This window comes from Anabas testudineus, chromosome 6 (assembly GCF_900324465.2).
Source record: "Anabas testudineus chromosome 6, fAnaTes1.2, whole genome shotgun sequence".
In the NCBI taxonomy this organism is placed as follows: Eukaryota; Metazoa; Chordata; class Actinopteri; order Anabantiformes; family Anabantidae; genus Anabas; species Anabas testudineus.
The window spans coordinates 395,955-421,745 of NC_046615.1; the positions used below are offsets into that span (position 1 = coordinate 395,955).

At 38.5% G+C, this 25,791-nt stretch overlaps 1 protein-coding gene across 8 annotated transcripts in view; it reads right to left on the bottom strand.

Annotated features, from left to right (window-relative positions):
* Window positions 1-25,209, bottom strand: part of carmil2 (capping protein regulator and myosin 1 linker 2) — a 68,312-nt gene extending 43,103 nt beyond the window's left edge. For 4 of the 8 annotated variants that reach the window (XM_026366513.1, XM_026366518.1, XM_026366517.1 and 1 more), the window contains exons 1-29: window positions 24,845-25,095; window positions 24,414-24,490; window positions 23,669-23,772; window positions 22,952-23,002; window positions 22,636-22,695; window positions 22,422-22,543; window positions 20,973-21,070; window positions 20,730-20,800; window positions 20,492-20,565; window positions 20,321-20,396; window positions 19,405-19,493; window positions 18,117-18,211; window positions 17,483-17,569; window positions 17,234-17,343; window positions 13,438-13,515; window positions 12,603-12,679; window positions 10,072-10,176; window positions 9,476-9,545; window positions 9,295-9,376; window positions 7,661-7,757; window positions 7,234-7,288; window positions 6,947-7,119; window positions 6,487-6,555; window positions 5,967-6,060; window positions 5,662-5,748; window positions 4,955-5,083; window positions 4,350-4,466; window positions 2,640-2,815; window positions 1,895-1,982 (exon numbers count right to left, since the gene is read on the bottom strand). In XM_026366513.1, coding sequence (XP_026222298.1) covers window positions 1,895-1,982; window positions 2,640-2,815; window positions 4,350-4,466; window positions 4,955-5,083; window positions 5,662-5,748; window positions 5,967-6,060; window positions 6,487-6,555; window positions 6,947-7,119; window positions 7,234-7,288; window positions 7,661-7,757; window positions 9,295-9,376; window positions 9,476-9,545; window positions 10,072-10,176; window positions 12,603-12,679; window positions 13,438-13,515; window positions 17,234-17,343; window positions 17,483-17,569; window positions 18,117-18,211; window positions 19,405-19,493; window positions 20,321-20,396; window positions 20,492-20,565; window positions 20,730-20,800; window positions 20,973-21,070; window positions 22,422-22,543; window positions 22,636-22,695; window positions 22,952-23,002; window positions 23,669-23,772; window positions 24,414-24,459 — 2,580 coding nt within the window. In that variant the 5' untranslated portion in view covers window positions 24,460-24,490; window positions 24,845-25,095. The other 4 variants (XM_026366512.1, XM_026366515.1, XM_026366516.1 and 1 more) reach the window with 4 other exon arrangements.
* Window positions 25,210-25,791: the final 582 nt, after the last annotated feature.

A 25,791-nucleotide genomic window follows, 5' to 3' on the forward strand; every position in this document is an offset into this window, starting at 1 on the left:
AAACAGTCCTTAGATATCACGTACCCAAATGGTAAATGGTCTGCACTTTTATAGCGCTTTATAGCCTAGCTGGTACTCAAAGCGCTTTTACACTGCGTCTTCTTCACCCATTTGCACACACAAACACACCGATGACAGAGCTGCCATGCAGCTGATCTGACTCACTGGGGGCAACTTGGAGTTCAGTATCTTGCCCAACAAACTGACATGTGACAGAAGGAATCAAACTACCAATCCTATGATTGGGAAGCAACTGCTCTACCTCCTGAGCCATAGCAGCCCCAAGTTGCAAGAATTGGGTCACCATACAGATAGTGATATGGATAGGCAATCCAAAAATATAATGCCTCCAGCACTAGGTATCCTTGGCAATGAGGCATAAGAAAACACCAATAATGAATGTGACACGTTTCTCTTCCTGAGTGGTGGTTTAGAAACTGCTCCTGCTGCTAGAGACAACCTTCTTTTGACAGGGTTAGAGTAGTGTTTGTTGACTATCTTGCATTGTTAATCTATGAAATTCAGTATCTTTGATGAATTTAACTTTTCTATCTCTAAGCGAACAATGCCTAATGTGTTGATTTTTGTGGTCATTTTTTTGTCTTTGTCTTTTTGCTTTGGAAACAACAAATCAAGTTTTTGAAGCCTTACACACTTCAAAAAACAACACTTCACTTTTTTTTTTTACTTATATCTGATCTCATGTTTCTCACTATCAATGCCACTTGCCATAAATTTCTGCTGGACACAGGAGCCATCTTTATACTACTGTAATATTGTAATGCTGTCAGATCAGTTTAACCTCATAAAAAAAAAAAATCCCCACTCGCCCCTTCCTTGGAGCGGTCTTATTCCTACAAGCTCGGGTCCTCTAGGAGAAGGCCTTGGAGCTTGAGGGTCCTGTGCAGTATCTTAGCTGTTCCTAGGACTGCACTCTTCTGGACAGAGATCTCATATGTTGTTCCTTGCATCTGCTGGAGCCACTCTCCCAGTTTGGGAGTTACAGCCGCCAGTGTTCCTATCACCACGGGTACCACCTGTGCCTTCACCTTCCACATGTTTTCTATCTCTTCTTTCAGCCCTTGGTACTTCTCGATCTTCTAGTGCTCCTTCTTCCTGATGTTACTATCACTTGGGATTGCTACATCTATCACTACAGCCTTGTTCTCCTGTTAATATATATATATATATATATATATGCACTGCTGATGGGGTTACCGGCATCCACAACCAAACCCCTACAGATGATCCAAAATGCAGCAGCACGCCTCATTTTCAATCAACCAAAAAGGTCTCTTCAGATCTTTGCATTGGCTTCCTGTGGCTGCAAGGATCAAGTTCAAAGCTCTGTCTCTAGCCTACATATTGGTCAACTCTACAACTCCATCTTATCTCAGTTCAATCATTCAGGTCTACATCCCCTCCTGTCCACTGCGCTCGGCCAGTGAACAACGTCTGGTGATACCATCACCGCACAGCCGACACCAAGGAAAACTCTTCAGCTCAGTGATCCCACAATGGTGGAATGAGGTGCAGAACTCTGCACGCTCAGCCACCTCACTTGCAATCTTTAAAAAACTGCTGAAAACAGAACTCTTCTGCATCTTCCTTTGCACTAAAAAAAACAAACAAAAAAAAAAAACACTTTTCTACTCTCTTGTACTTAACATCTCTTGAAACAGAAACCCCTTTTTGATAGCACTTTGCCTTGATGTTTTTTCTCCTTGACTAAGATTTTGTTTGCTTGCCTTGTTTCTCACTTGTAAGTCGCTTTGGATAAAAGCTAAATGACTAAATGTAAATGTAAATGTAAATGTCAATGTAAATGTAAATGTAAATGTAATATATATATATATATATATACATATATGTATTCTAAAAATGCAATACGCACCACTTTGTCTTTTGCCGTTGTCAGATGCTGTAGCACCTGTTCAATGATGGTTTCAGCCAGAGACACACTTAATGTTTGCCTCAGATCACTGGAAGACAACAGTTATAATGAGTTAGTCAACTAAAAACGGTGATAAGATGTAGAAGATGGATGATGCTACAGGACAATGATCCAAAACACCAAAGCAAGTCCACAACACAATGGTTTCAGAAAAACAAAATCCGCCTTTTGGAGTGGCTATGTCAGAGCCCAGACCAATACAGATGCTATTGTAACTAACGTCTTTTTCCACTAGCACTTCAGGTTGTTCTAAATAAAGACATGAAAGATCTGATTTTTTTGTGTTATTATTTTAGGCACATTCTATTTATTAATAGTCATGACTTAGAATCTAAGTCAGTCCTTATGAAATTTAGTTGTTTTCTGAAATAATTTGTCATAGAACATGATCTGATCTTCATCTAAGATGAAGACAATATCTACTGTATATTCCTGATTAAAAGTGAAATAATTAACATACTGATATGTGAACCTATTTTTTTCCTTTACTTTATTTAGTATATATCTCGTTCATAGAAACCATTGGTCAAATGCAAAGTTTCTACTGAAGATGCACACTGTCCTCTCAAATACAATTTTTTATCAGTCAGTAAGTAACATCATACAGTATCTGGGGCAACTATACAGTGTAAATGAGGTTCATTAAGCAGACTGAAATGACACTGTCTCACACATATGGTATTACCTTAGTCTGTTACTGATGAGCTGTCCTGTGTTCTCCACCAGAGTGCTTCTCAGAAATGTTTGTATCTGTCTGCTTCTTTTGGACACACACTCTGACAGACACTCGCACACACTTGACCGCTGAACCACCCGTGGACACACTGCCTCCGCACACCTCATCAGGCCCTGAGCCATAACCTACAACACACAACCTGGAACTTGAGTATGCCCAACAAAAAGTATCATTATGTCATAATCAAGACTGAGATGACAGCACCCATTAAAATGTTTCACTTGTTATCTTAGACTATTCAGTGGACATTGTGTAACTGGAACATGAAACTACCACCACTAACCAATTTATCATTTTGTAAATTTTTTAATTGAAACAGAATTCTGTATCAGATCCAGGAGTCTTATTTATTGTTAACCTTAATGCATAAACCATCTCTATTTCCATGCATCAGTAGGTATAGTCACAGGCAAACTGAGTTAGAAAACCACAAAACAAATACTAAAGTCAGCCCTATCAGAGCCAGCTGGAATGCAACTTATACATGCAATAGTCCTGTAGTTTAGGTGATGTTCTGAATTTTCTTCTGCGATCTAGTAATGGAAGTATAATTATTACTTGCATGTCATTAACTTTGTGTCTTCTCTCTCCTGTAGTTGTGTTTCCTCCTCTCTGTCTCCCTCTCTCTGTACTTTTCTGCAGGTATCCTTTGCCTGGAGCTGTACATCTCCAGAATCCAGTTGACCTGCCCAATGTTCTTGCTGCTTGTTGTTATTTTTGTTGCCTGCTGTTCTTTTCTCTCTCCTCTTTCCACCCACCCCAACCGGTCGAGGCAGATGGCTGCCCACTGTGTGCCTGGTTCTGCTGGAGGTTTCATCCTCTAAAGTGAGTTTTTCCTCTCCACTGTTGCTTAAAGCTTGCTCAAATGGGATTGTTGGGTTTTCTATATCAATTTTTGTATAATTATACTCTGTAAGGTCTTAAACATGCTTTTAGACATTTTAATTGTTGAAGAACAAGTGCCACAATTAAAAAGCAATTTGTTCACATAATGTTTACTATACAGTAGTTAAATGCCTTTCGAGCCTCTTGAGCTTTATCTTTGACTGAAGTGGCACAGTCCCTGGTGTCTACATTTCATCACACAGATTTTCTCCTTTACTTGTGCCACATAAATAATGTTGCTTGAGTTGAACATAGTAGGAAAATCCCACCACACTCATTTAGCCTTGTTTCCCTTTCAGAGAAGTATTTGAGAGGTTGCTGTCATCTGAGACCACTACTGTTTAGTTTCATTTGACACTGCATTATTTAGCTAATTCTGTATGTGTATTGGAGTTGGTTCTATCTCTCAGTGAATGAAGGCTGATGTACTAGTCTTCTGGCAGTGTGGTCACTTTTTATCTGCCTAATCATACCTGAAAGACCAAGCTTCTGCAAAGTGGTTTGTAGTTCTGTGCATTACCCCCTTAGAAAATTGTTGCAATGATTTGACATCGAGAAAGTCTAAAGTTACTTAGAACATGATCCCTTACCCAACATACACATCCCACTTACAAACTGTTTTGTAATTACAGTAATAATTAAAGTATTGTGTCAGTGTCTCAGAGAGATGGACCTCTTCCACTACATACTGAAAGGTTGTCTGGAGAAATCAGGAATGAGGGATCCAACACATTAAGAACACATCTACGCTCATGGCCTTATTTCAGTGTGTACCTGTATGCTTCTAGTAAACTCATTAGTCAGTGCAGTAGCAGTGTCATTGAGGATGCAGTTCACCAAGTCTCCATCAGAGGGGCACTTCCTGCCTGCCTCATACAGAGAGGGAAGGAGCTGGATAGGTAAAGCCAACAAAACATTAGTGATATTATTTACAATCTATTTATATACAAAGAGGTATGAATTCAACTGAATTATATTTAAATGTGCTTCTAAAAATCTTACCATCCAGTGTTTGTAAAAATGACAGGCAAGGGGATCAATAAAGTATTTAATTATCATTATTATTATTTTTTTATTAATATCATTATTAGTATTAGACAGAATGCATTCCAGTTTAACACCTCAGCAAACAACAACCACATCAATAAACATGGTGAAATTAACTAATCTCCCAGCAGTGTCAAACCTGAACAGTTTTATTTCTGTAAATGTTACACTTGTACCTAATAAAGCAGCCACAGTTAATCTATCCATCATTTACTAATGAACTTTTACCAAAATAATAACACATGCACTTCAATCAAATCAGAGTTTATAGCATGTTTTGTGCTCCAATTTACAGTGGTTTTGCAAATCTATCTGTACAATTTATTCTGTACCTTGGAGGACTCCCTGGCATTGTGCAGTACCTCACGTGCTGCCAGGATATCAGCCTGGACCTCATTATTGCTGCCTTGGTTTAAACGCTGAAGGCTGTCCTCCAACTGCCGACACATACATTGGATCACCTTGATTAAAAAACAGAGACCAGAGCTAAAGATGCATAAAGACCTAGAACAGATTGAAACTGCTCAATATTGTTTTTAAATTAAACCTAGATCAGCTTATGTCAGAGAGTTCCACCTTATTATGAAAGACTACTTTTTAATAATTGTTCAATAAATAAAATGTAATAGACATTGTACTGTTTACTGGAGTACTTCTGTTTACTTTTGTGTACTGTACTTGTTGTTGCTGTGTTGTTATTGCTTTCACTTGTACCTCTACACCACCCTCCATCTGCTTGCCTAAATCTAGGTGTGAGAAGCTTCAGCTAAATAGTGGCTAAATAGGTAGAGCAGTTGACTGCCAATCATAGGATTGGTGGTTTGATTCCCGGCTGCCATGTCACATGCCAAAGTGTCCTTGGGCAAGATACTGAACCCCTAGTTGCCCCCGGTGAGTCAGGTCAGCTGCATAGCAGCTCTGCCATTGATGTGAGAATGTGTACATGCTTGTGTGTGTGAATGGGTGAATGAGATGCAGTGTAAAGCACTTTGAGTACCAGCTAGGTAGAAAAGCGCTATATAAGATTTATACTTCCTACCTTTTCAGATTGTTGGGTTCTAAACATTTGCTGAAGTTCCATTCCATCTGTTTGTCTTTGGTTGTTTCTGTCTAAACACTGCTGAATCTGTTTATACACACACAGACATACACACACACACACACACACACACACACACACACACACACACACACACACACACACACACACACACACACACACACACACCTTTGCTGTGCAAAACTGCTTACATTAAAAAACATTGCATTTACACAGAATGATGTGCTAAGAAAGATAATGTATTTATTTTTAAGTTGTACAATATACATAATGTATACACTGACCTTGTGCAGGGCCTCTTTTGTTCTGTCAGGGTTGTTGCGGTAATGCTGTGTGATATCAGCCAGTGGGAGAGACACCTGCTGCAGAGTGAAGTTCCTGCACAAGATAGAAAACTACAATCCTACCCAATCCTAGTGATGCCATGACTTTCTCTTACTGCAAGTGACACCTTGGGGCACCAAGTATAAGGTAAGTTAGGCTGACATTTCTGTTTTGTTAGTGAAATGTCTTTAAACTTGGATGTACAATACACACATGTATACACACTAGTTGCGTCCACAGCAATGCCATTAGCATAATTATTTTACATTGAGATGTTTACGCCAAAAACTCTAAAGTCTTGAAATATAATTTCTTCTTAATGAATGTAGGTTAAAAATTGTATTTATTGACTGCTTGTAACCTGTGTGTGTGTGTGTGTGTGTGTGTGTGTGTGTGTGTGTGTGTGTGTGTGTGTGTGTGTGTGTGTGTGTGTGTGTGTGTGTGTGTGTGTGTGTGTGTGTGTGTGTGTGTGTGTGTGACCTTTCTAAGGCATCAGCAACATCCTTTAAACCTCTGGCAGTTATATTGTTTCTGTCCCATGTTAGAGTCCTTGAAAGAGAAAGCAGGCAAGATAATTTGAAGAAACTCTGATCGAACATGGCAGAAAGTGAAAACCATAGCCTTGCTTAATTGCAGTGCTTGGTTGACAATGTGCACAATACAACATTAATGACAAAATGTCAACAATAGTTAGTTTAAAATTTTGAAATGAGGACATATAGTGGCAATCACAAAACCCTTAACGTACAGTAAAAAATTTATTAAGAAGAGACAAATCAAAAATGTTTCAGTGCAATATTGTGCTGATACAAACTGGAAAAATCATCATAAATACTATCACCGGTATTATGATTATTGTGTAATACACAAAATATCAGAAACTCTGATGGAAAATTTGTTACTGTATGTCCTACACCTTGGCCTGTTGGTGTGCATATACCTCAGTCTTGTGTTATTCAGCAAGGCTTTAGCCAGCATTTTGGCCCCAGTGTCACCCATGTTGTTTCCACTGATGTCTAGTTCAGCCAAAGCTGAGTGGCCACCCAAGGCGCTCAGTAGGATGTGCATTCCTGTCTTCAGCTTGGAGTCACAGACTGATAGAGACTGTAATGACTGCACACATACACAGACGTATCCTAATGCATATATTCATCGTTCACTGAAATTAGGGGCTAGTATTATTGAGAAAAAGAGAGAGAATGTAATAAAAAAAAATGTGTCACTCACACACTCTTCATCCTGAATGAGCTGTGCTATACGATGAAGAACATCAGTGAGAGCTCTGGTGGACAGAGAGAATATATCAAATTAAGAAAACCAGAACTATGGCATGGATGAAAGAAAGAAATTCTGAAATCATGAAAAGGACAGAAGAAAGGTATATTAGGATAAAGTAACATTTTATTGATTTACCAAGGGAGAAATTAAGGTGCCCCAGCAGTAGAGTAAAAGTTTAAAGAAACTGAGAATCATCAGCAATTGTTAACTTGGCAGCAATTGTTAACTTTAAAAGGTTTTAAGCTTGTGTGGTTGTCTTCAGCTGTCTGTGTGCAAATGTTTGTTACATATATCCAGCTAAACAAGTTGGTAGAGTAAAAAGGGATCATGTATAATGGAGTATGTGCAGCATGGCTTTATATTATGTTCTCCACACCTGGACTTCATTGCAAAGTTTCCCCCCAGAGCGAGGCGTCGAAGAGAGTGACATCGTCCAACAGACAAAACCAAAGTCACCATGTCATTCTCAAAACCTGCAGCACCACAAGGAGAAAGAAAGAAACAAAGAAGGAAGGACGACAGGGAAAACAGTGCGACATTATTATATATACTTTAGGTGAGAATTAAAAAAGTGGTGAGAGAAGGTGAGAAACATAAGAAACTGCATAGCAAAATAATAATAATTCCTTAATTAGTTTGTAATTTGCAATTTTTTTATGTACAGTTGTAGTCAGACGTTTTTGGATACTCATCATGGACAGAATATCATGGAAATATTGGGATGTTAGTAATTTCCTTCTCTTTCCTGCAGCAGAATGATGATGACATACTTTATTGATCCCCTTGGGGGGATTGTTGTTTTGGACAGCTGCAATAGATGACAGTGCTACTGTGGGATTTCAGTGTCTTGTCCAAGTACACCTGGAGGAACAAGTAATTGAACCATAGGATTTATAGATGACTGCTCTATTAACTGAGCTAACTCCTGCCCCAAACAAATGATTGCATAACAAACAAACAAATAAATCTTCCAGGTATGCTAAGGCCTGACTACAATTAGCTGTTTGGAGGTCATTATTTCAAGGGTTCACATACTTTGTCAACTACCACTATGAGGTTCTTATGGTTGTTCCCAAAAAAGACATAAGATATCTGATTTTTTGTGTTAATATTTGTCAATACTCCTAACTTAGATTACATATACCTTTACCTTCTACCTTTTCACCACTTTTTACCACCATAAATACATTTTTAAAATATACAGTACTTACAACACTTATTTCATTGGTGTAAAAGTACCAGTATGTCTTTTAATTTGCCATGGCCAAGATCACTTAACTTCCTGTTTGTGATCAGACCACAGCTTCTTTGTGTTAAAGAAGCTTTGTTGGATTGACCAACTTCTTGAGCTTTCTTAGAGAGTCCTGACATCAATCCTATCAAACATTGCAGTTTTTTCAGTTGCTAACAAGTATTTGTCAATACTGAAACTTATTGTTCAAAACTCTTCAAACAGTCTACAAACTTGCATTAAACCTTTTCAACAGCAGTTAAGCTGTGGCTCAATAGGTAGAGCAGTTGTCTGTCAATCATATGATCTGTGGTCCAATTCCCGGCTGCCATGTCAAAAACCAAAGTGTCCTTGGGCAAGATACTGAACTCCAAGTTGCTCCTGGTGAGTCAGATCAGTTGCATCCATGCTTTAAAGTCAGGTCAGTGCCAAGTAATCAACTAATTTTCTGCCAAGAATAGAAGTCAAATATCCAACCAGATATTTTCTAGATGTATAATGTTGGTGTCAGAAATAAAAAATGAATTAAGGCACAAAATTTAAGGAATTTCTTCTATTAAAGAGATGTGTTGTACAATCATTCCAAAAAACAAGTAGTACAAAGAAATCAATGAGAACCCAATATTGCCTATGGGGTATATGTCTATGATGACTGTATATTAATGTCTGATCAAAACTGAATATTTTAGCTGGTTACTATATACAACATACAACATTTAAATTCAAGAATAATGTCCTTTATTTATAGTGCATATGGTGTGATGTGTGGATTTGCATACCATTGTCAGAAATATCCAGACTTTTTATAGCTGTAGCTTCAGAGATGTGCTCCTGTATCACCTGGGCCCCTGCTGAACGTAGCTACACATATAGGTATACAATAACTTGCTTATTATTGCTTGTCCTATTCAACGTTAAAGACATATCAGGTATCAGGTATTTTTGCATGTGTGACTGTACCTCACAGCAACTAAGGTCCAACTCAAGCCCAGAGAGATGCGTATTGGTTGCCAAACCCTGCAGTAATAACCTAGTTGTAAAAGAAAATATATGTGAATATATGTGAACTTTCAAATCCATCCTCATTATTAAAGACAAAATAACATCAAAATTAAGATTAATATGTGTGGAAAATGCTACAAAAATTTAAAAGGCTGTGATCAATGCAGAGGAAGGAAGAGCTTGTAAAGCTGGAAAAATATGATTTTCTGGAGTTTAGATTGAAGTGCATATACTGTCCATTGACAAATTGCTAATGTAAAGGAGCACTATCATGAAAAATATACTTCTCTATTCTGTTTAGTTTCAAAGCACAAGTGTGTTCTTCAAGACTCAAAAAATATGTAATTTATTATAATATAATTTCAGTTGGTCTTTAACTCTAGGTCTACCCACCACAATGTTGTGTGGCTTCATACTCTTTTAGTTTCAAGTAGAGCTTGAGTTAAGATTATTTTGTCATTCTACAATCCCCATTGCCATTAATTAACATTTGCATAGAATACAATAATTAAAACTGGATATGAAATTCTGGCATTCATCAGGAGTAACCACACCTAAGAGCTTGTGGAGGTAGTTTGGTCCCTGACAGGCCCACATATTTTAGCTCACAGCTCTTACTGAAGAACTCTCGAATGCTTCTGGTCACCTCCCGCACCTTTCTACATGCACAAACACAGAGACAGATAAAGATTAGGAAACATTTTAAATAAAAAATAAAAAAATTATGAAAATGTAACTCACGCCCTTAGCTCATCTCATTTCCTCTCCTCTCTCTATCTATTCAAATGCCACATTGCCACAGTTAATGTTAATGTCAATAACTTTGTGTCTCTCTCCTGTAGTTGTGCTTCCCCCTTGCGGTCTCCCTTTCTCTGTACCTTTCTGCAGGTACACTCAACCTCAGAGCTGTATGTTTCCAGTGTACAGTTTCTGGCAACCTGACCACTGTTCTGTTTCTTCCTTGTTGTCGAGTTGAGACCAACATTTTCTCCGCTGTTGTGTTTGCACTTTTTCTGGGAATTTGTTGGGTTTTCTATATAATGCTATAATTGTATATATTTTCCACATAGTATTAATACTGTAAGGTATTAAATTTTCTATGTAAAGTTCCTTGATTATTTTTTTGTGTTTGTTATATACACTTCCCATCTAAAAAAAGTAATTTCTTTGGAACACCTTTAGCTTTCATTACAGCATGCATTCACTGTGGCATTGTTTCAATAAGCTTCTGCAACAAAATTTATTTCCATTTAGAGTTGCATTAATTTTTCGCTAGGATCTTCTATTGATCTGACCCCTCCACTAAGTCTTCTAACGCACATCCCAAAGATTCTCAATGTGGTTAATGTCTGGACTCTGTGGGGACCAATCCATGTGTGAAAATGATGTGTCATGCTCCCTGAACCATTCTCTCACAATTTATGTTATCAGGGAAGAAAACAAATCCATTGATGGAATAACCTAGTCATTCAGTATATTCAAGTAGTCAGCTGACCACAATCTTTGGGCACATAACATTGCTGAACATAGACATGACCAACTGTAGCAACCCCAGATCATAGCACTGCACCCACAGGCTTGTACATTACTTGACTTACTCTTCTTACCCTGATGCGCCTATCATTCTGGAACAGGGTAAATCCACACAACCTTCTTCCTTTGTACAGTTCTTAACCCAATTTTAGTAGTAGTTTCGTCAATCTCCTTAAATGCTTTCTTTGCTTGAGGCAAGCCAATCTTTTTACCCTTCTAAAACAGATTAACATCTACAACCACAGGATGTGTCTTCAGACATGGTGGTTTAAGAAATGAGAAGCTACACACTGCATCAGTTAGGGTTAAATAACTTGTTGGCTGAAAAATAATCATCCATGCAGTAAATATCCAGTGGGAGGCTCCTACCTATTTGTTTAGTGACCTTTTTTGTGTAAATGGAATTGAATTAAATTTAAGTTGTTAAAGGGCTGTATACGTGCATTAATCAAGAGCATTCTCATCTGACTGTATCACATAATTACTATTCCTACTTGGCATCTCAGTACCAATGCTATATTTGACTTTTAACTTAATCTAACTCTGATGTTTTTGTGCCTATCCCTAACTTAGTTCACTGTTGAAGTGATTGTTTTTATGAGAAATCCAACATGTAGTCATTGTCCTTCCTATCACACCAAGGAGAGAGACACCTGGTGATGGTGTGATGCCAAATGATACCTTTGTGGATAAGTGAGTACCTATGTGATATTTGTGCAACAGAATACCCAGAGTGAACTACATATAGTACATCCAGAAAGTATTCACAATGCTTAATTTTGTTATGGTATATTTACGAACCAACAAACAAGACAATAGAATAACAAACAAAAAGGATTTTTATTTCTATCTGGTCTCAAATACACGGGGAACCAACTCGGTGGGGGAATCAAACAAACATGACAACACTGACTAGAAGGGAAAACAAAGTGACAACTTAAAGAGACCCGAAACATGGTGAAGAAAAAAGGAAAAAACAAAATATGAACAAACAAAGTGACAACACAAACCAGGGAAACAAAGTGACAACCAAAACCACTGCACTGATGCAGGTAAAATACAAACTAACATACTAACCATGAAAACAAAGTACCAACAGAAAACACTGCTCTGATGCAAGCAAAATACAAACTAACGCACAGACCAAAAATAAAAACATAACAACGAAACCACTGCTCTAATATAACCATAGACAAAATTCAAACCAATTCACTAATCAGAAAAACAAAGTCTGTGAATACTTATGTACATGTGATTTTTTTCATATTTTATGTTAAGAAATTTTCAAGGATTTCAAACCAAATTTTTTCAGTTTGATATTAAGAAGCGTTTTTGTAGAATTCTGAGGAAAATAATAAATATAACCCATTTTGGAATAAGGCTGTGACATACACTGTCAAAAAGGTTAAGCACTGTAAATACATTCTGGATACAGTCCATGTGGGTAACATTGATATATCACAGTAATGAAGACACAAAATCCACACAAGTCTTACATCAAACAACAAACTGAAGGCTGCTGACATTAAACTAATGGAACAGTGAAGCCTACCTGTGGCTAAAAGGATTTCTGGCCAGGTTCAGGTGCATTAGTTTGCAGCAGTATCCAGCAGACAGAGACACAAATAACTGCAAAAGAGAATGTTAAGATTGAGTAAATGTTATTTATAAATTAAGTATCACAAAAGATCAATACACAGTCTTCAGCTGCAGCCTCAATGGGCTTTTAACTCATCCACTAAATTGCTTTGACAACAACTTAATCAACAGGTAGGGAAATAACAATAAAGTACAATTTATTTTTATCAACTTCATAATTACGTGAAGCTTTCACAACAAGTTTTTACGTTACACTCTAGACCTTTGGTGTGGCATAATACACAATACATTTATTTTAAAACCGTGGAATTATGCTAAAAAGAGGTAAATTTTTTGCATAATTTCAGTACAGTTGATTGTTGTATACCAAATAGTTTTTAAAGTTAGGATGGTATAAAAGCAGGTACCAGTGGTAATTGCACCTGAGCTTCTCCTGCCTTAGCCTACTAACCTAGGCTAATCACATCCTAGATCAGAGGCAACCCTGGTCCTAGAGAGCCTAGACAGCCCTGCTTGTTTTCCAACCAGCCCTGCACATTCAGTTTCTGAATGGCTGAATGACACCTGATCAAGCAAATCAGCAGTGGGAAGGGCAGAGATAGATAGAAATAGGACCTATGATTGCCCTGATCCTAGCTCTATCTCGGTTTTATATGATATATTGTTATTTTTATATTTACCTTTGATAAACGAATTTTCCCAAACGTTTTAATAGTGCTTTAGTTTAAATCAACCAACCAGTCTTAGATAGGAGCAAATTATTTTGAAACAGCTTTACATAAACTGACCGTGTCCAGGGGGCAGTTGGTATCACTGAGGTCCAGATGAGAAAGAGAGTTAATACTGGACAAGAAGTTGAAGAGAAACTGCAAAACGCACACACACACACACACACACACACACACACACACACACGCAATGATACAAACTGTGTAGTATAGTTCAGCATCTTAAAAGTGTTGCCAAAAAGTACATTAGGCCCTGATATGATATGATGAAACAGAGTATGATATTGGGTCCAATTTGCAATGCAGAGGTGTCTTGTGCCTGGTAGTGGTCTAAACCTTATAGTACAGTACACGATCTTGCCAAACCACAACCATGAGCTCAGTGGACCGACGTGACTGGGAGGCTCGGGTAAAGGGAGCTCTGTCCAACTAAGAAAATTAGATAGCCACTCTTGCCCTCTCCATAGATACATTAATAAAACATTTCCAGCATGTCTCAACCTCTCCCCCACCTGCAACTCCGGCCTCCTTCTCAGTCAGCCTCTGCATCAGCTGCTCAGCCAGTCATCTCCCCCTCAGCTCAGAGCCGCGATCCCTCAGTTGCCCTGCCTGAACGCTATGCTGGTGATCCCTTGACCTGTCGCTCCTTCTTGTTCTCCTGTTCCATGCAATTTGCTCTCCAGCCCTCTACTTTACAGTCAAAATGCACCAAAGTAGATTTTGTCCTCTTTCATCGGAAGGCTTCTGCAAGAGACTGGGGTCAGGCAGAGTGGGCCCGCAATTTATCCATCTGCAAATCTTTTGATAAATTTTCTAAGGAATTCATGAAGGTTTTTGATCCTACAAAAACTGGAAGAGAGGCAACTCAATGATTAGCTTATTAATCAGGGAGTTCATTCAGTGACCGACTACGCCCTCGAGTTTCGCACTCTGGTAGCGACCAGAACGTGGAACCCTGAAGCCTTAGATTCAAAATTCATTCAAGATTCAAGATTCCTGAATATATGATGCCTTTTATGCTGGTTTAGCCGAGAGAGTGAAAGATGAAATGGCAGCTCAGGTTCTTTCTGAGGGTTTGAATGACCTTATTGAAATGGCTGACAGTATCGATAGCTGTATTAGGGAGAGAGAAAGAAGAAAGAAGAGAGAGCACATAACCTAGACTCCTCAGCATCTGCACATCTCATCCTATGAGATATTCCGGTCACTCTTCTCCTTCCCAGAGACCTGACAACAATCCCTAATTGGACATTAGATAATTCAGCAACTCACCTAGGCTCCCCATCTGTCCTCCTCAGAAACAATGCAAATAGGCAGAACAGGTCTTACCCCTAAAGAGGGCAACAGCCGCTTTCGAGAAAATCTGTGTCTGTATTGTGGTGGCGCAGGTCATCGGGTTGAGTTGACCAATTCAATTCAATTTTATTTGTATAGTGCCAAATCACAACAGAAGCCATCTCAAGGCACTTTACAAGGTAAGGTTTAAGGCCTTGCAGAGTATAATTGTATAAAACATTATATATAAAAAACCCAACAATCCCATTAGAGCAAGCTTTGGGAAACAGTAGAGAGGAAAAACTCCCTTTAGAGGAAGAAACCTCCAGCAGAACCAGGCATCTTTACTTTCATTGACTCTGGCACAGACAGCGAATTTATCGATTAGGCTTTGGTTCAGCAACTGGGCATCCTGACTGAAGCCCTGCCATCACCAGTTCAAGTAACTGCCTTAGACAATCATTTACTTCATCCCTGCACCAGAACTTTACCTGATGATTTATCTATGTATTGATTTATCTCCTTGGAGTCACATGGCTTTATAAACACAATCCCCAAATTGATTTGAACTCTGGGAGAGTTTGGAGCTGAGGGGTGACCTGTTCAACCACCTGTCTTCATGCCACAGCCTGTCTCTCTCCAGGCCCTGCTTCAGGGGAGAGCTATACAGACATCGCCAAGGTGCCCAGAGAGTATCTTGACCAGAAAGAGGTGTTCCACAAGGCCAAGGCCACCTCACTGTCATCTCATCACCTGTACGACTGCGCCACTGACTTCCTGCCAGGCAGAATGCCCCCACATGGTTGTCTCTGCTCCCTCTCTGCTCCAGGGAGCGAGGCCATGCAGATGTACTTGCACAACGCCTTAGCCGCGGGACTTATGAGCCCATCTTCTACCCCTGGTGCGGGTTTTTTCTTTGTGGGGAAGAAGAATCGGGGTTGAGACCCTGTATTGACTTTCCAACCAGATAACCATCAAGAATTGATACCCACTACCATCATCTCCTCCACTTTTGAACTGGTCCAGGGAGCAAACATCTTCACTAAACTAGAACTTTGTCAGTGCCTATCATCTGGTTAGGATCCGAGAAGGCGATGGGTGGAAGATCGCCTTCAACACTCCAGTTGGACACCACAAGTACCTGGTCATGCCCTTCGGACTCACTAATGCACCAGTGATATTTCAAAACCTGGTCAATGATGCATTAGAAGATTTGATCAACCGATTCGACTTTGTGTACTTAGACAATATGCTAATCTTCTCCACTTCTTCCACTCCAGTACCGTTTTGTTCCTTGACTTCATTCTGTCTGCCCGTGAGATCAAGATGTACTAGGCTAAGGTGGGGACAGTTTGGGCCCCCTCAGGAGAATCGCAACGCCTTACAACGCTTTCTGGGCTTTGCCAATTTCTACAGGAGATTCATCTGGGGGTACAGCACCATTGCCAGTCCGCTTTATCATGGAGGTGGATGCCTTGGACATGGGAGTGAGCACGGCTCTCTCTCAACCTATGTGCTTTCTTCTCTCGAGAACTCTTTGCAATCAAGTTGGCTCCAGAGGAGTGGCGCCACTGGCTGGAGGGAGCTGAGCATCCATTCATTGTCTTAATCAACCACAAGAGCCTGGAATACCTGCGGCCTGCTAAATATCTAAACTCTCGCCCTTTCCTCCTTCAGGATTCCATTCCCCCTGAAATTACCACCTCTTTTCCGCCTCTTAAAATCAAAGCTTTCAAACCAGTTGGAGCCTCTCATATCCTCTTTTACCTGGTAGTGGTCTAAACCTTAAATAAAATCTTATTTTAGGCTCAATATCTAATTACTGTTGACTTTTCTCTTCTGTTGTTAAAAAGCTACACAGACGATGGAGTGCATTGATTAACGTCGGTATAACTCGAAAATAGGTTAAAATTCTCATGAAAGGCAGTCATCATGTCAGTTTGCTATCTCTGCTGTATATGAATATAAAAACAAATTTGATATTAAGCTACATAAATACAAATCGAATACAGAGGGAGCGAAAAGAAACAAAATACGTAAATTTTCATTAGTAATCTGTCATACATTTAAACTCTGAGGTTAACACATCTGTGCAGATGTTGTTTCAGGAATTTCCACAAAAAGAGATTAAAATCAGTTATGTTACTTTATTCTATTGCAGACTAGTAGCCTGCAATAGTATGATCTTAACTAAAATCTGAATGTATTCACTTATCAACCTATCAGATCTTAGATTAGGTAATAGGAAAGCTCTTCCTGTCATGCCTTGAGGTCTTGCAGTCAGTGGAGAGCAACTGCAGCACCTAGCTCCAAAATCTGCAGCCCCTTTGGTCTCACAAGGTTATGGTTGCTTAAGTGTGCATGACAGGATCCACTCGGACAGAAAACTAACCGGCATAAACTGTGAATCGCTCATCAGTGATCAAACCTGAGCAGAATTTGTTCATCTTAAAAAAACTTTGTGTTATCTTGTGGGAATCCCGTGAAAAAATGTCAGCCTCTAAAGCCTCTGACTGTATCTATTTTTAGTGCACATCATTTAACATCAAACACACAAACAAACACATAGGGCATAGAGTACCGTGGCTTCTTCCGCAACCAGGCTGCCAGGGTTGCCAGAGAGACTAAGGTGGGTCAGAGAAGCTGAGAAACACTCATTGGAAAATAACATCTGACTCAGAAATCCAAGACCTACAAACACAAACATGAGAATAATCACGAAAATCGATTATATTTTTGGATGAAGGACAAAAGGACGGAAGAACACAACTTCAAATGGCTGTTGTGGTGATGGTGATTAAAAAAGGATATAAAGTGACTGTTTGTGTACCTCTAGCAGTCATAGATACCCGAGACAAAGAAAGGTGCCTGAGTCCTTCAGGTAGATTCCCCAACTCCTGACTTAGAGCTATTACACCTAGAAATGAAATCACCACACAGCACAAAGAAATATAAAATCACTTGTTGTATTGTCCCTTCAGAGCTTTTTGCATGCATAATTTTCCTCATCTTTCATAAACAAATTATACATTAAATTTAAGAAAACTTGCTTTCTGGCGTCTCATAATGATAGGACTTCAAGACAATGCTGTCTAAATCTCTCCTTAAGTCCCATTATTAAAGGAATCTCAAATCTATCCTCCAAATCAGACATGAAAGCTGTTTGCAAATCACCACAAGTCCTTAATTAGAATTTATTAATATTATCACATATCATTATCACATTATCACAAATGTGTAAAAATCTGCATAAAGAGTGCTTTTACTTTTGGTACTTCAAGTACAGTTTTAGATAATACTTTTTACGTTTTTAACTTGTGATTGCAGGACTTTTCTTAAACCAGAATATTTCTCGGGTTGTGCACAAACTTGTAGAGTCCATGCCAGCTTGAATGCATGTATTCAAAATTCATGTACATTTTTCAAACATTCAACTCTTCCTTTAACTTTTTAAGATTGCTCACCTTTGTCTTCAATTGGGTTGCCTGACAGGTTGATGGACTGTAGACAAGAGGAAGTGTGCTCCCGCAGGGCAACTGCCATTTTGATTGCGAAATCCCTGAAGCAGAATACAAATTACTTCTCCATCACAACCAATACCTACAAACAATCAGATTATTATGACTCATACACATACACTGTTCATGTACTGTTCTTTGGTTGTGTAAAGCTGCTTTGTGACAATGTCAATTGTAAAAAGCGCTCTACAAATAAAATTGAATTGAATTGAAACTAGATTTTAAATTTACATATGAAAATGTGTTTTCTGAGTTAAATTTCACTTAGTTCTAAAAACTCTTGTTCAGTGTCTGTGCTCTATTTGTCAATATGCACATTCATGTCATTAGAAAACAACAGACTTGTGCAACAGACAACATACTGCCAATATAAGGATTTACTGCAAATCTACCTAAAGTACCACTCCATTTGAAATCACAAAATCAGTTCGTTGTAAATACTACATCCTGTGGACAACGTCTTACATTCACAAAGTTACACATGGCAGTCTGATTGTTTGGTTGGTCCAAATGTGTAAGGGCTGTTTAAAAAACAATAAAAAACAATAGAGACTGCACTCTCTATTGATCTGTTTATTCTGTATGCAAATTGGTGTTGGTCCACTTTCAATGGGATGCTGTTTTTTATGTGAAATAGTAACATCCTCTCAGTCATTTAGGCTTGTTGTGGATGACTCATTTAGCAGTATATACATTTGCAAAAACATCTGCTAGTTGGTCTGCACAGACTTTGAGTGTGTAACCAGGACCTGTTTTCTTGGACCTTCTTTCTTGATCGTGACACTAATGACACTGACTGATCTTTTACCCAATACATGATGAAATTGAGGCTGCTCTGGTAAACTGGGTAAAACACTTATTTAGGGTGTCTGTTAGAGTGGGGTCACTATTGGTCTAAAGGGTGCTGCATCCTAAATTTCCCTTCGGAAATTTATCTTATCTTATTTGTATTCCATGAAGCCTTGATATCTTTTCACCTGAGTGGCACTAAAATGTAATCAGGCTTATCCAGGGTTCCTTGAATGTGGCCTGGATCATGAAACCCTCCTTCTAACATTTACTAAATCATCTGTATATTTCTCTTTCCAAGGAAAATCAGTGAGTGACTGAGCAGCATGACTAGACAAGAGTTGAGTATGTGTTCAAATTCACTTTTGTAAGTGTGGTTGAAAGAAGTATAACTATCTTTACCTTGTCTAACTATATATCTGCACACAGTCACACACAAACTCACTGTTTGAGTCCACTGTCCTCCAGTGAAAGTTCCTCCAGACTGGGAGATCTAGACAGTAGGAAAGTCAACTGCTGCTGGACATCTACTGACTGAAGGTATAACAACAGAAAAATACTTAAAACAAATGTCTAGTCTGGTATTACCACTTTTTTTTCATTTGCTAGCCATATTCCAAAACAAAAAAAAGATTTAGATAGACTGAGCCTGCCAAGAAGCCATTTAAGTTTCATTTAGAATTTCAGAGATAATTCTTACATCGAACAAGAACTGCAGATGTTATCCCCAGAGAGAAGGAAGCCTTTCAAAGAGCATTATATGGCATGGGAGTAATGTATTAAGACAGACAAAGAAAGGTATTGAACATTTATAAGTAACTAAATTCCAGGAGTCATCTATAGTGCTTAAAATAACAGTAAGTTGTTTTGTGATTTAAAATAAGATATTGTTTTCAGTTTGATATTCATCAATGTGGTATTCATCAATTCATCAATGTTTTATTTAGTTTCCTCTAATTGTTTATTAATACTTCTAACTTTACTTACTGTTGTGTGTAGTGAGGCAGTTTTTAGAAACAGTACATATTGAGTTTGTGTTAAAGACCTTTTTCTTCTTTTCTCCCTCCTCCTGATTGTTAGTCTAATAGTTTATTATTTATCTAGAACGTCATGGTGTGTAAGCTCAACTGATGATGGTCCTTTGTTAGATTTTTTCACATTGTGTCACCTTTTGTACATGAAATAAAATTGATTATTTTTGTATATCTAAAGTGTTTCTTCTTTTATGTCAGTGTGCAGGATAATTTTCCTGCGTGAGATTACGGATGATGTCTACATGCCCCAGTTACTTTCTTTTCATAAGCATTTTCACAATTCGTACAAATACAAACACATGCAAATAGACTAATAAGAGTGTGTACCAGTTTGAGTTCTTTGCAGTAGATTTTGGTAAACCACTGGTTGAAGGACAGAGCTGCGACTGCTAACGCCAAGTCTCTAAGAGGAAGGCAGAAACAAGGAGAGGAATTGAAATGGACTATAGATACTAGATACTGACTGTTAAAGATTTGATGAAATTGCACTGTATTCACCTGCTGTCTAAGTGGCTGAAGTCTTGCAGATTAAACTGTTTCCAGTTGTGAACATGGTAGATATTGTCAATATCCTGTAAACAAGGCAATGCATTTAGTCTTCAAAAAGGAAACTCAATGTGCTTCCCCATTGAAAAAAGATATAAAAAAAAACTTACAAGATGAAAATGAAAAAAATACAAATAAGCCATACAGTGATAAAAATATACACAAAAAATGCATTACAGCAATAGCTTACCCACTGAATTTCCTCTCTAAATGGCATCTCATTGAAATCACACAAAGCTGCATAGGTGTCAGAGAATCCTCCTGGAATACATATTCAACAGGTGATGGGTCAGCATTACAGACACAAAACTGTTAAACTACTGGTTATCTCACCATCAGGGTTTTTAGAGCATTAAAAGTTGGCTCCTGTTGTATCAACATAGACACCGATTATAGATCCAATCGCCTGTACTGTAATTTGACAGGTACATACCGCAGGGGCCAGGCTGATTATTCAGTTGCTCTTCTATTACACCAGTCAGCTTGAGGAGTCTCTGCTGGAGATCTGGGGTAATTGTCTTCAACAACTTCCTGAGGATTGAAGGGCAAGAGGAAAAGGCAGGTCAAAGTGCTCCTTGAATGTTTTGATCATAACGTTGTGAATCATATATGCTATGGCCACTTGTCAACACAGGTTATTGGAGCAAAACATCAGATAACACTTCTAACACATCTTCACCACCCACATCTAAACACATCTTACATATTTTTATTTAACTGAAATTACTTAATAGAAACCTGTTTTCACTTTGACATTAATAATGTAGCGGCTAGTTGGTGTAGTGGTAAGATCACCACCTACCATGTGAGAGACTGGGGTCCAAATCCCAGTAGCCTACCTCCAGTAGGGGTCCTCAGGCAAGACCTCCTTACACTTACCCTGCCTACCCTTGTAAGTCGCTTTGGATAAAAGTGTCTGCCAAATGACTAAAAATGTAATGAGTTATTTTTTTGGTTGAAGTTGCTAACCTTTCTTGACCATGATTAATTTTTGTATTGTCAATAAAAGTATGAAACATCCAAGGGGGTGAATACTTTTTATAGACATTGTGCATCCACAGTAAAATGCAAGGATTAATTTTTCACTCTGACCAACATAAATATGCCGTAGATCCATTATAGATGCATAGTGCTCCACAAAACAAAGTTCTAGTTGGGACGTAACTGGTTGGGAAAGACTTTACCCAAAAACAAACCTAAATGACAGGAAAGACACATTTTAAGTGGATGTCTACATATGTATGTGTGTGCACATGTGCGTTATGGCCCCCACCAAACATGGCTTTGATGGGTTGCTGGTTTCAAAGGTTATAGGAGCAATTTTTCCATAACTCTTCCATAACTCTTTTTCCCGTAATACTGAGATTTTATTGCTGTAACTCATCAAAGTGATTATTAGCCTCTCCCACTAACACCAACTATTCCTCTGGACTGAATTTCCTCTTGTATTTACACTGGTCATTCTCCACACTCTTTATGATCAACACCATGAAACACTCAAAATGTTGGCCACCTCCACCATGTTTGCACCTATTGACAATCTAATTCTATGTTGGTAGATCACCCACAAAAAGCAAACAAAAGGAACACATAATTTTCAAGACTTTAGAATTCGCTATTTGGGATCTTACTTAATGAGGACCTAAATGCTGTTCACTCAGTAGAGATCCACACACTTAGACTATCTTTAATAAGCCTGAGGCTGTTCTGGAGACTCGTGGTAGAACAACACTGACATTTTCCCATAACACAGACAGCATGTTGTGGATTTATTTTTCTTTGTCAACCCTTTGTACACTGTGTGTAAAGTGAGCTAAGAATTACTTATTAATCATTACAGTAGACATGAACAGACATGTACAGGCTGTGGCGTGAGACCCACCCTGGAGATGAATCAGGAAAGATCCTCTTTAATGAGGCAGTCATGTGACTAACCATAGCGTCAAGATCGTCAATATGCAATACACTGAAAGACAGAGTCTGTCTGTCTGTCTCCAACACAATCTGAAACACACATAAGACATAAGTCACACATGTATGATGTTTACTCTCTGTAAAAACCCATAGAGCTTAACCTGTTCTGACCAGTTCTGTACCTGCGTGAGACTTTGAATGTTGATTGAGCAAATCTCCAGGTAGCTAAATGTGCTCTCCACCTGTACATGTAGACACATACGCACAAAAAAAAATCAAATAAAAAAATCAGCACAGAAATCAAAACCATGGTTTTATAATCATTAAAAAAAAAAAATGTTTAACCATATGGTAAAACAGTGTCTGCTTACAGGCCTTCATCGTTTAAGGGTCAATATGTTAAACTACTAAATATATCACATAAAAAGAAGAGAAAAGTCAAAGAAAGTCCAGAAAACGAGTCTTTAATGTAATGTAACATTTTGACTTTCGATTTACCCTGATAGGTTGCTTGTCTGTAACCAGGTAACCTCTCCATAGGCTCAGTACCTAAAAAAGAGAGACATGACTAAGAGAGACACAAGACATTGGACATGGACCCGAAAAGAACCATAGTCCCCTCAAACACCTTGTTAATGCATGTTGGATTTGACAAACAAAATTGTACCAGGGTTATTAGTATGTGGACTTTGTGGGTTTTTTTATTTGATTTGAGACTGGGAACCTTAACAAGTCAGATCATGTCACCTTTACATGTTGATCATTGTGTAGATCTGCATATTTCTGGACAAATATAAAGAAAATATTAAGAGCAATTGACGCACAGTAAGCGTGCTAGTGACCTGAGGATCTGAGACATCCAGAATGTATGCCCAGTCTGTGTGTCTGATACAACTTTGTCTCACTCATAACATGTACACTGTGAGGTATAATACTAATCAAACAGAAGGGGGCCATAATACAACATTTTGCACAAGTTCTTTGCAATCACAAACACCTATCTCTTATCTATTTATCTAACGTAATACACAAACACATCACACAGTTCACATGAGTGTAGCACCCTGTAAAATTGAAAAAGCAGGCAGGATCCTGTGGTGCTTTCCTTCATGTCAAGAAAAATAAGAAGAATACAGTATCTATGCTGTTTCTCATTATGAGTCATAGCTGGTCTGTAACTGCAGCTTTCCAACTCTAAATTGGACTGTCACTCACCACAAACCTATTGGCCGATTTCCCATATGAGAGACTGGAATGGTTCACCACAACAGGTATCACCAGACACACTCTGTGAGGCTTCAGCAACTTTGAGATCTGATCTGCATACAGGGTCACAAAGCGGATCACTGTTAACCATAGGCTGTGTCACATAGCTAAAACTCATTTCCAACATCTTCAGTTCTCTGTTTAGCTAATGTCCTTAATCTTTTTGCAGATTCAGTTGCATAATCTAACAATGAACAAATGTATTAGTATTAGGTGTAGTATTAGTGTTAAACTGTATTTTCATGAGATTTCAGTGATGACAGGTCAGCAGAGTCAGAATGGGAAACCCCAAAGAATGACTAGAGTTTTCCATTTGCTAATTCTGAGCAAAAGCTAAAATGGAGTTGCCTTTACATATTTGGCAGTAGTACTCAGGGGTCTGCTCATGTAGTGACAAAATGGATGGATGGAAGATGTACCTGAGTTTGATGCTAGTAAGAAAGTGGTAAGCCTCAAAGAGAGGAAGAGCTGATTAGAGACAAAACAACCAAAAAGCCTGTAGCCTGGCTTCACTCTCCGAATACTTTGAAGGTTAGTGTATCTGTTGTTCTGGTAATTTAGTGACAATCAAGCCAAGGCAGCTTTATTTTCTGTAAGTTAAAACTGAAAGTAAACGCCTTAATGACTGTTACAATCTGTGTGCTTTCATTGGAAAGCAGTAACTAAACATATAATAAATATGATACAAACTTACAGTTGCATTCTAAGTGTAATACTGTATGTGTTTCGTGTATCTGCATAACTCTTCCCGTTAACTGCTGGAAGTAGACTCTACAAACACATAATAAATCCCACTTTAGTAAAACTTTAACATCTTCATAAGAACTTCTAATACTGTACATAATAGAACACTGCTCATGCCTACTCTCACCTATATACTGGTGGCTGAAGTATTAGAATCAACTTTCAGTATAATGTGGTACAAAAGATCAAAAACTAAAGCCTCCAAAGTTTGTAAGCATAAACTATTGAACAGTTTAAATAACTAAACAACTTTCTTTTTCTGTAGTACATGGGTAAAACAACACACACAAAACACAATTGTTTTACATCCAGTGACTGGTATTATGTAGGACTGTCACTAAGATAAACACTGATCTGGCTGCTGAAGTTGGTTCATCTTACCTTGCAGGTTCTGAGAGACTGAGTCCATAATGTAAACTTCAATAACTGTTGGTATGGAAAGATGGACAAGCTAGGATCATCTACTCCTCCAGTTTTCCATTACAAAAGGATAAGAAGATCTGTCCTACTGGAATAAGACGATATAAATACAGAGCAGTTTAAATCTTCCAGTACAGGCAAGGAGGTCTGCTATGTGGCAGCGGAAATGAGAGAATGGAGGATGAAAATACAAAATGTGTGCAAAAACACACACACACAAACCACCACAATCAGATTTCTTTTTACGAACGCATGTCTGCATATTACCCATTTTCTGTTTTCCACTCATGCACACATGCACGTCACCTTTTCTTGCTTACTGTGCACACTTTTTTTTTCATGAACATCAACACACACATCCTGTTCCACATTTTGAGTCATTATTTCAGCAAAAGTAGAGAAGATTGAGGAGGCAGGAACTTCATCTAACCTCCCACACTGAAAAACACACCACATTCAGGAAGTCTGCAGTTTCACATAGTTGAGCTTCTGACTGTTAGATTTTGACATGTCATAATATACAATTTTTAAGTGGTTCATGCTGGAGAAGAAAAAATGCAGGCAAGCACATATGAGACTAACAAGTGTTGTTTAATTTGCAGACATTATTGTGGTGCATGCACAGCCAGAACAACGCTGCTTAACTAACCTCTAACCACATGGGGGCACCAAAGCATTTGATTGGCTCCACTCACTGAAGTAATTTGGTCAAAAGGAAATCAATTCTTACTGCATGATCTTCTAAAGCTCCATTAGATTGGATGGGAGGTGTCTGTGAACTGTCATCTTTAGGCCTCTCCACAAATGTTCTGTGAGTTTTGGGCTTTGGTTGGGCCATTCAAGGACAGCCAGAGACTAGTCTTGCAACCACTTCAGTGTTGTCTTGGCTGTATCCTTAAAGTCACTGT